The sequence below is a fragment of the Alnus glutinosa genome, chromosome 1, assembly GCF_958979055.1.
Source record: "Alnus glutinosa chromosome 1, dhAlnGlut1.1, whole genome shotgun sequence".
NCBI classification, from domain to species: domain Eukaryota; kingdom Viridiplantae; phylum Streptophyta; class Magnoliopsida; order Fagales; family Betulaceae; genus Alnus; species Alnus glutinosa.
Window position 1 is genome coordinate 41394068 of NC_084886.1, and position 10490 is coordinate 41404557.

General features: G+C 36.2%; 2 protein-coding genes across 2 annotated transcripts; both read right to left on the reverse strand.

The window, feature by feature from the left end:
- Positions 1-354: 354 nt before the first annotated feature.
- LOC133881828 (membrane protein PM19L) lies at positions 355-1732 on the reverse strand. Its single transcript, XM_062320876.1, has 4 exons — positions 1466-1732; positions 1161-1380; positions 881-926; positions 355-790 (listed from the first exon to the last, which is right to left on the reverse strand). Exons 1-4 carry the CDS (start codon positions 1590-1592, stop codon positions 671-673), a joined length of 513 nt encoding a protein of 170 aa, XP_062176860.1. The 5' UTR covers positions 1593-1732; the 3' UTR covers positions 355-670.
- Positions 1733-2030: 298 nt separating this feature from the next.
- Positions 2031-8357, reverse strand: LOC133881819 (glutamine synthetase leaf isozyme, chloroplastic). The gene is made up of 14 exons (XM_062320864.1): positions 8081-8357; positions 6462-6721; positions 6316-6355; positions 6082-6185; positions 5953-6001; positions 5741-5847; positions 5340-5427; positions 5094-5222; positions 4934-5008; positions 4249-4302; positions 4131-4168; positions 3219-3378; positions 3051-3111; positions 2031-2483 (listed from the first exon to the last, which is right to left on the reverse strand). The coding sequence occupies exons 2-14, from the start codon at positions 6713-6715 to the stop codon at positions 2344-2346; spliced, it is 1299 nt and encodes a 432-aa protein (XP_062176848.1). The 5' UTR covers positions 6716-6721; positions 8081-8357; the 3' UTR covers positions 2031-2343.
- Between the last annotated feature and the right edge of the window lie 2133 nt (positions 8358-10490).

A 10490-nucleotide genomic window follows, 5' to 3' on the forward strand; every position in this document is an offset into this window, starting at 1 on the left:
GGGTAGAAAGCAACGTGTATATATATATGCTACTTCGTAGTGCACATCCTTTTTTTTTTTTTTTTGCCCTTTTGTATAAAAATCCATTTATATGTCCCTCTCCCTCGGGATAGGCAACCTAATTCTAATACAACGTTATTGTTGCAAATAAGGATAAAGTTTTTCTCTAAGTTGGGTCGAAAGAAATTCTCTCAATTGAGTCTATTAAATTGACATATATCTTAAAAGCATGCGATTTTTACATGCATTTTTAATAAAGCATGTAATTATCATATCCATTTTAAAAAAATACATATATATGATAATCACATGCTTTTAAGACATAAGTCCCTTTAATAATTTGGGTTAAAAGAATTTTCTACGATCCAACGTGAAATAAAGCTTTATTATGCAAATAAATATTGCCAAGAGCCAACAAATTAATTTTCTTCACTAAATGACAGAATGCCATGGGATAAGCCTCCTTTTGTTCAATCATATTGATATCACACTCCAAATGGTCCAATTAAGATCAACACAATGGACTTACAACCAGCACTTGAAACTTTCATTTTAAAACCCAAAAAAAAAAAAAAACCGAAATCATTCACAATCCAATCAATCCTCAGTCATGGAGATATGTACATGTCTGAAAAGCAATCAACAGATAAGCAGTGCAGCACCCTGGAGCTCAAACTCTCCCAATCAGGCTTCTATGACGTCGTGCAATTTCTTCAACCCCAGCGTGGATAGCACCCGTGCAAAAGAGTTGTGTTGCAGTCACCACAATGGTGATGACTTCTAGAGTCCTCTGTATATTGATACAACAATATTACAAATGTCCTTTAATTATAATCTTCTCTTTTATTTTTGTTTTCAGGTTATTAAAAAAATTTCTTACCAAGTGTGAATCTGTCCAGCCAAGTTCAATCTCTTTACATGCCAATCTGCACCATTCAATTCAATATCAGAAACTGAAACAGTAAGAGGAAAACGAGACCCAGAAAGACCTGCATGGAGATGCCCGGTTTACGAACACCCCGGTCTTGAGCGATACTTGTCGCAGGCAGATATTCAGGGTTTACCCGGCCGGTCCCATCGAAGGTGGGTTCGGGGGTTTCACGTCATTAAGATAATAATAATAAAAAAAGAGACCCAGAAAAGAGCAGAAAAATATATACCCCATGGCTAGAAGAGTGAGTGACCAAGTTAAGAGAGAAGTGGCGGCCGCTGTGTGTAAGTTGGGTGCATCCCATTTGGCAACATGATTGAGTCCAGTAAGGGAGGTGGCCATGCCCACAACACCGGCAATGAGCGAGAAAATGACAAAGAAACCGGTCGCCATGTTTCCTACTGGGAGATATATTGGAAATATCCGAGCAGGAATTTGTAAAACGGATGCTGCAAATGCAAATATGCTACAACAAGTTATAACCGTGACATGATTTACAAAGTTTTATGATGTCAGTCAAACTATGTAAACTACCTGTCTCGCGAGCCCTTTGAATCCCATGATTCACCGCCCATGCAGCAACCGCAGTCACAATGAAATATAAAATAACATTGACGATTAGGAGGATGAAGGCTACTGATTTTGATCCTCCAGACGCCATATTGGCCTTTTGATATTGTTTAAAAGTAGAGCAGAAAAACCTCAACTGGGTTACCCTTGTTGAGCTTAGGAGAGGAATATATAGATATATAATGAGCAAGGAGTTGTTCTTTCTCTTGCCAGAAAGCAGTAACAGATGAAGGCGGTCCAGCCAGATATATTTTTTTATTTCCCTATGTTCCTTGCTTTTTGAAATTAAAATGGGGTGTCTTTAATTCAAAGTCACGGCTTAAATTCCATTCCATTGCGGGGCTTGCCTCATGGAAGGGAAAAGAATCCCTCGCTATTTAGCTGGAATATCTTTCCCTGCTTATACAAACAATGGATATTTTCTCTATTCCTTTCTTGTGTGAAGTTTTCCTGTACTCAAATGCGTCATTTAGTAAATAAAAACAGGTGAAAATGGCTATAGATTCCACAGTATCAGTGGTATGAAAAGTAGAGTAAAATGGCCATAAAATGTCATTATTGAAGAACTGAGGTTGAGAACATTTAAGGTGCATGCACAAATCCGAAGTAAAATGCACAAAAGCTGTCAAATGTGTTCATGATGAAATTCTGGTGGGCAGGACGTCTTCCATCTGAGAAACTATTCTACAAGCTTGGGCATGAAAGATTAGTACTCACTTCGAGACCCCTTATTTACAACAGATCTCTGCTCTAACAAGTCTAGAAGGCAAAAAGCTTCCTGCTAACTAATTTCCAGTGATTTCCTTCTGAATGCCTTCAGGGTAATGTTGAACCAATCCACTTTAAATATTCAATGCCAGCTTCTGAGCAGCCAGAGCTTCAGCCTCCAGTGTTGGCTCCCATAATATTGTAGTTTCTGCCAGTAGTGAGGTCACAATGTAAGGGTCCATGTTTGAAGCTGGACGCCGATCTTCCAAGTACCCTAACACAGTAGTAGACAACATGAAATGGTTTAGCAATCAAAACAGACACAATTTCAGAATTAAAAAGTTAAAAGCTGGGGAAAGAAAAAAAATGGAAAAGTCAGAAAGCAAATGGTGAAAACAAAATAGGGGAAGAGTATTAGCATTTTGAAACAAACGTAAACAATTTGACCGAGAAAAACTATAATACCTTCCCAGGATCAAAAGATCGGTAGTGACTCACAGGATTTACAGTATTCATTGGTAACATCTTTCTTTTAGTTTCAAAAGAATTACTTTGCTAAGTCATGTATGCTTTTAATGGATCTGTTTCAATCTCGGTCAATCACTGAAGTTAAAATGATATTTGTCATCATAGTTGTGGCATCAATTAAAGAATTGCAACACTTTCCTAATCTTTGGAGAATTATTAAAGTTAGATATCAAAAAGCCAGTACTGGTCTTCTTTGGATTTAGAATATGACAAAAAGTAGAATTTTGAATTGATCCTCTGCTTCTTCTTTTTTCCCTATCATTTAATTAGAGCCTTCAAGAGAAATATTGTTGCAGTACTGCTGAAGTGGTACCTTTGCCTTTCTGCTCAGTTTCACGTCCAACACGGATCGAGCAACCACGATTAGCCACTCCCTGCAGATTGAAGTTATAAGAGATTTTGAAAATATAATTATGAAGATATTTATTTAATTCTCTGATTGTTTTAAGTTCATTACAAATAGATTTGGAGAAGAGTGTACCCAAGAAAATGTGTTAATGCTGGCTGTTTCATGCTTTCCCGTTAACCTTCTCTCATTTCCTTCTCCGTAGGCACTGATATGCTCTTTGTGGCGAAGTGACAGATTCAAAATTGCCTTCTTTATAACTTCAAAGCCTCCATCCTCTCTCATGCTCTTTGTACTGTGAACCAACAATAATGAATATCTCATAGAATTAGCATGCTTTCCATGTATGCATATTATTGATTTGATTGATAGAATCCTATCCCTATCTTTTCCCCTTTTTGGGCCTGAAGAGAGGAGATACAAAATGAAACAAAATAAATGATGTAGTGGAAGACTAAGGTAACTAATCAAAGAGCAACGTCTTTGATTCTTCAAGGAGAAGTGTCTTCGTCTTCTACCCAAAAACATTAAACAAGCCCGTAGGCTAAAAGAAATATAAAACTCCGTAGAATATTTGAGAGAGAAGTCTCTGATTTGATAATAATTCAATTGATTGAGTTTTTATATAATAAGCAAGCCTATTTATAGAAGATAAATACTTGTAGAGAAAGTAAACATAATCCTAGTAGTAATAGTAAACCTATTCCTAGTAGCAATAGTAAACCTAGTTCTAGTAGTAATAGTAAATCTAGTAAGGAAAATAAATAAATAAAGCAAATCTAGTCCTAATAAGTAAAGGAAATAAAGTCTTAATTGTAAATAAGAAAATAAAATAAAATTCTGGCTTAACGATCAAGTCTTTTCTTTTGTACTTCCATTGTCTGAGAACAGGTAATTTTCTAATCAAACGGCGCTGCTCTAATATTAATTTGGACATTTTTTCTATTTTCATTTTTGCCGAAAATATTAGTAAATTCCGTCCTACATCAATAAAGAAAGAGGCCAAACTAAAAACAGATGAGAAACAAAGCTAGCAGAGTCAAATACCTGTAATTGGTGTGGCATCCTGCACCATTCCAATCGCCCTGCGAATTCAATTAAGTGATGAGAGCTTTATCTATCATGAAAAGTACGGAATGCTGTATGTATAATATGCGTTTATTACCTCTATTGGTTTTGGATCAAGTGAGAGAACAACACCAGCCTGTTCAGTGATTCTCTGTCAGACAGAGGAGAAACAAGATATGAGTAAATGGTACAACAGACCCACCAACCTAGACACACACAAGGACATTTCTTCCAGCACATGATCATGAACAAATGGCAATCAAAGGAAAATCCTAAACTACTTGTCCCCCAACTTGTTAGCTACATGCTTGATTTCTGATTCGGCGTATATAAATTATTTTGGTCAATCATTTGTTTGAGATAATAACAATCTTGTAGGTTCTAAAAAATAGCACCAAAAATATAACAGACAAAAAAAAAGACATGTTTTTTTTCTGCACTGTGCTTTCAATAGAAAGGTTTCTTTATTAATATCCTGATTGAAAGTTTCCTAGACAATGATATCACAGAGAATACCCAGTGGCTAAGAGCAATAAGATGGTGTTTGGACAAAAACCTGACTGTAAGTTTGACGTTATTGACTTTTGAAAATTCTTTAGCATAGCAGTTGCAAATTCGCCAAGTTTGCGCATAAGCAAAATGGAACTTCTTGAGGTTTAGAAAGTGTCTTGCATTTCACATAGCAGATGTTTCTAATAGATCTCTTGTGACCAATAAGGTCTTTTTTGGTTATGCTGGCTTCTATAGTCTTTATACCCCAAAAGTAAATAGGAATTGATTACCTCAAGAATGTATCTTGAACACCAAACATGATCACCAGCTTCAATTCCCACGCTAGGCCCTACTTGATACTCCCACTGCATGTCAATCACAAAAATCAATGGTGATAAACGTAACATGATTTCATACACAAGATAAGAAACAGGAGGGTGAGAGAAGAACCTGGCCAGGCATAACCTCTCCATTGGTCCCACTGATGTTAATTCCGGCATATAAGCAAGCTTTGTAATGAGCATCTGATATGTCACGGCCAAATGACTTGTCTGCCCCTGCAGCACAGTAGTAAGGACCCTGAAACAAGCATAAAAGTATCATATACATTCGTATCACATTAAAAAAAAAAAAAAAAACACAATCAAATTTACATAATCCTATAATCATAGTTATCTAAATATAAATTCATAGCACCTGAGGACCAGGATAGCCTCCAACAGGCCAACCTAATGGCCATTTCACGTTTGTTTGAAGTAAGGTGTACTCTTGCTCAATCCCATACCTGAGTTATTATTCAGAAATCATAAGCACAATTTTCATTCGTAAAATATATTTCACTACCTAAAAAACATACGAGTATGGTACTTCTTCACTATGTATTAATATAAACAATGTCCAGTTCAGGAAACGAAATGATCATTGTTGAGTTAAAACATGATCATGGATGTTAACACTAAACTATATACATTTACTTGTACATTAGGCCTTTTGAACATAGTAGTGTGGATGCAATCTGCCTCTCTCTCACACGCTAACAGTCTGATTGTAAAGCATGGGATACTAAATTTAAGTTAAAATAATAAGAGGAAACTTACCATGGAACTTCACCTGCAACCTTCTTGCTACTGAAGATCTCAGCAGCCTTGTGGCGTTTGTTTGTTGGGATAGGCTCGCCTGCTGGCGTGTATGTATCACAAATTACCTGTTTAAAGCACAATGCATAATATCATCAGAAAGCAAACAATTTCAAAGTTGTAGTTTTTCCATGATTATAATACATTATCTTCAGATATAACTAGTTACTTACCAAGATATTGTTACCACCACGAAAAGGGTCCTTAAAAATTGCTTGAGGGCTGAAGAAAAATATTAGGTCAATCTTATGGTGTAACAAAGACTAAAATTGAAAAATGTCATGTTGTTCTTAAGATCTTACTATAGAATTACTTCACTATCTTCACCCGGTGCTTGACCAGTACTTGATCCATCATAATTCCACTTGGGGAGCTCAGATGGATGTTCAACAGGCTTGGCTATTGTCTAAAAAATTTAAAATGGAAGTAACAACAATATCAATGTTTAACATGTTAAACTACAAAAATCAAAATCAAACATTGAGAAATAATGGACGCTTGCATTCTACTGTATCATGTCATTAACATTATTATACCCTTGACTTGCTACGCAGATCAATCCCGGATCCTCCAATCCTGTTTCAAAATGAGTATGACATTATCTTAAAATTTAGGAAGTGTTCACATAGATCTAGCTGAACCAGAAATTGCTCTCAAACATATGTAAGCAAAGATCGTGTACCAAATGTACTCAGCAATGATTTTGTCAGTATACGGGGTGACGTCCAAATCTAGTAGATTTTCTAGCCTGTTGATAGTGCTGTTATCAGACTTCAGAGCAAAAACCTGAAACTTAGCTGAGCTTTTATATGACCCTTTCTTGTTCTGTTTCAATAACAGAGAACTCCACATCTTTGCTGTCAAGGGGCTTGCATTTGCGGGGTTCTTGGTAATTCTCATCTGCCATTGGGTAGAGGGTGCCAAAATCTGCGCCATTTTCACCTGCTCCCCACCGAAAATAAACAGCTTTGGATTTAGACTGAAAAGTTTAATACATGCAAAAATCCAACAACAGAACACGTACTAATCCTATGGAAACCATTAATAAACGATGAAATATCATGTAAAATGGTTCTTATCACGTTTTCACTTTTTCCCTTTTTTTTTTCTTTTTCTTTTTTTATGAGCAAAGATAAGTATATCATGGAGTGTGTGTAAAGGGGTGTGGATGAGTGGATCTTTCCCACTATCCATCTGAACAATAGAGCGGATAATTGAGATGTGGCCTGGAACTCATTACATTTTTCAGGTTGCCCACTGGACATTATGTATTATTGTATGGACAATATGAGTACCTTTCATTCATAATATATATATATATATATGTGTGTGTGTGTGTGTGTGTGTGTGTGTGTGTGTGTCATGTAAATGAATACCCAGCAACTAAAAATATTTCTGCTCTCTTTCTCATCATCTATTTTGGTATCATCATTTATAATCATTGCAGAGGCATGAATAGCCATTAACAACTTAAATTACCTTTACAAAGAAAAAAAAACTTATATCATGAAATCAAATCCACTTAAGCTAAATAAGAAATTAAGCACTCAAAATTGGTTTTAAAGTACATAAAACTAAAAGAAGTCAAACGTGACGTTTGTCAAGGACAAATTTGAAGGAAAATTATTAATGAGAAAATATGAAGTTCAACATGGTTGACTTGTAGATGCATAGACTATTTATTATATGGTTGACTTTTTAGATCCATAGACTATTATTCTTCTTCTTATTAATTTTTTTTTTTTCCTGAGCCCATAGACTATTTGTTCATTGCCCATTGGCATCTACCCAACCATTCCTCATGTGGACCAGATATGCGTAGGAATCATTTTTAAAAAAGGGAAACTCTCCACAACTTGCTTTCTTTTCTTTGCTTCTTTCTTTTTACTGAATGCAAAAATAAAATAAAAAGATGAAGGCAATGCTCAATAACTTCAGAAAGAGTTAAGCCAATGGTGATTATAGTCCCACCAGCAGGCACTCATGGGATAATGCATAATATGTTTCTTCTTTTTATAATGATGCATGCACTTGACTTAAAAATCACTCTTGAACAAACGATTTAAGATTATGGGGTAATGTACAAACAAAAGAAGAAGAAGAAAAAAATGTTTACTTTCAAGAAAAGGGTAGGTATGTGTCAAATTTTGGTGACCAGTTTGCCAGATTCAGGCTGCTATATGACCAAATGCGTCAGACACATTGCCACCTTAGTGTCTGCCTGACAAACCCAGCAGCCCATTACTTCACAAAATCTTGAAAATTTCACTTGTACAAAGCAAAGTTGGACAAAGAAAATACCTCGGGAATGCCGGATGGCTGATGGGTTTTGCCGGAATTGCCTTTAAGAGGAGAAAGAGGAGAGACAAGTGGCTATTTGGGTGGGGGATCCTTAAAATAGTGGTCGATAGGCAAAGGTTGTGTTGGCTTTTCCTGACTGGATAGGGGTGGTGTACGAGTGGAGGAAAATAGTTGTTGTTCTGTTTGGAGGGACGAAGAGAGGCTTGGGTTATTATAACAGTTTTGAGATAAGACTCCGACGTTTCCGCCCTCTACAGCCTTCTCCCCAGCCCATCACAAGTGGAGGTAGAATAATTTGTAGATTAAAGCTTTGAATGGGGATTAAAGTATTTGTTTTGCTGAATAATGTGGAATAAAAGTAGTAGAGATGGTTTACTTCTTTACTTTAAGGCTATGACTTTCATATAATACTTTTCCTTGATTGAGAAAGGACACGGGTTATGGAAAATTTTGCATTGGGGCTCCCTATACTTTAACATACACGAATACACGATTCAACCACTCCTGAATTTTGTATTTGACTATCTTTTGTGTACAATTTCCAACCAGTTTTTCATTTATTTTAGTCACTAGTTTTGAACATGTAATAGTTGTCGATAAAAATATAATACTTGGTGAAATGGAGGCATGCGACCCTCTATTACTTGATTCCATTCCCTTTAAGTAAGACAAATAGTCCAAAGAAATGGAAAACTACTGAAATAGGAGATCGTAAGGCTGTATTCGAGCCAAGTCGAGCTTGGGGTTGCCAGATTTGCTTGACTCGGCTAGAAAACATAAAATAGGGGCTTGAGCTTGAACTGAGTTTTGAGGGGTTGTTCAAATTCGACTTGTTAAGAGCTTAGCAGAGCCTCCAATCGAGCTCGGGCAGCTCGAGCCCAATTGGAGTATTATAATAATTTTTATTTTAAAAATAAAAAATATATTAAAATTCAATACAATTTTAACTTTGATCTATATTTCACATTATAAATAGAATGTTTGTAGTATTACATATATTATGTTTACTATGTTAATATTTATACACTATAATTATAGAATCTTATATTTATAAAACATATTTTTATACATTTATATATATATATAAAACACACACACACGAGCGAGTTAATGATTCGATTCGAACTTATACAAGTCGAGCTTATAAGCTTTGTCCGAGCCGAACCAAATTTATACGAGTATGTCTCATTTAATATACAAGGAAATTATTATGTTTACAAACAACTCATTTATTTTTCGAACTAAGACCGAATCAAATTTAAGTGAGCTGAATCAAACTGAGTTCACGAGAAGCCGAACTCATCTAACACTCCCGGAATCGGTTCCCAGAAAAGCCCACAACCCCCCACTTCCAAGACCACCAGGGATCGCTCCACACCCAAGCCCGCCCTGTCCACAAGGCCCAACGTGAAGCGCACGCCCTCAAGGAAGAATTCCCCACAAGTCAGTTAATCCCCGTACTTTGACACATGAAGTCTACGCTATTGAAGAAGGAAAAGGCAACTCAAAGGAAAGGTATTTTCCAATGCAAATCACTCCTCAGTCCTCATATCTGGTGCATGTCTACGAGGCTCAATCAACTCTCATTTCCCTATATGGACCACAGCCTGTGGATTCCAATTTCCAACCTTACCAAATTTCAGACCTACCCGAAATATCCTTCTATCTTGGCAACTAATCATCAAGTTGATTATACCATCCTTCCAACCATTTTGGAAAAGTCTCTCTGGAAATTAAATCTAAATGATAGGTTAAGACTATTCCTGTGAAAAATTGCTTGGAATATCCTTCCCACAACTTCCAAGATAAATTCTATATTGCCATTCCCAAATAGATTACCGGAAGGTTCGCTTTGCAAAATTGGTGATGACTCTCTTCATCACCTTTTTTTTATTTTTTCAATTGCATTATTGCACGTTTTGTATGTCTGTATTCCTTTTGGCCACTAGATTCCTCAGCCTTCAACTTCAATACTATGGTAAATTGGGTTCAACAGATTATTTCTCCAGTGACATCTCTGAATATGCCTCCAGTGGACATCATAAATTTTAGATTTTTGCAGCGGTGGCTTGTAACCTCTTGTAGTTTTATCGAAACAAATCTCCTCATGAAGGAATCAATATTGATATTATCTTATCTCTAAACATATCAATATGGTTACTGTGGAACATTTCAATACTTGGCATCCCTCTCTTCCCATTTTACCAGAAAAATAGCTACCTCCTAAACCCCCTTAGTGAAAATCAATTTTGACACAGCCTTTAAAGATTCATTCTCAACCCCAAGTTGCGATATATCGAAATTCTTAAGGCCATATTCTCCATATGGTATCTCAACTATCTCCTCCATGCCAACCAAATTATGGAGAAGCCCTTGCAGCCAAGTTAGTTGTCTCAATGGCATCATCACT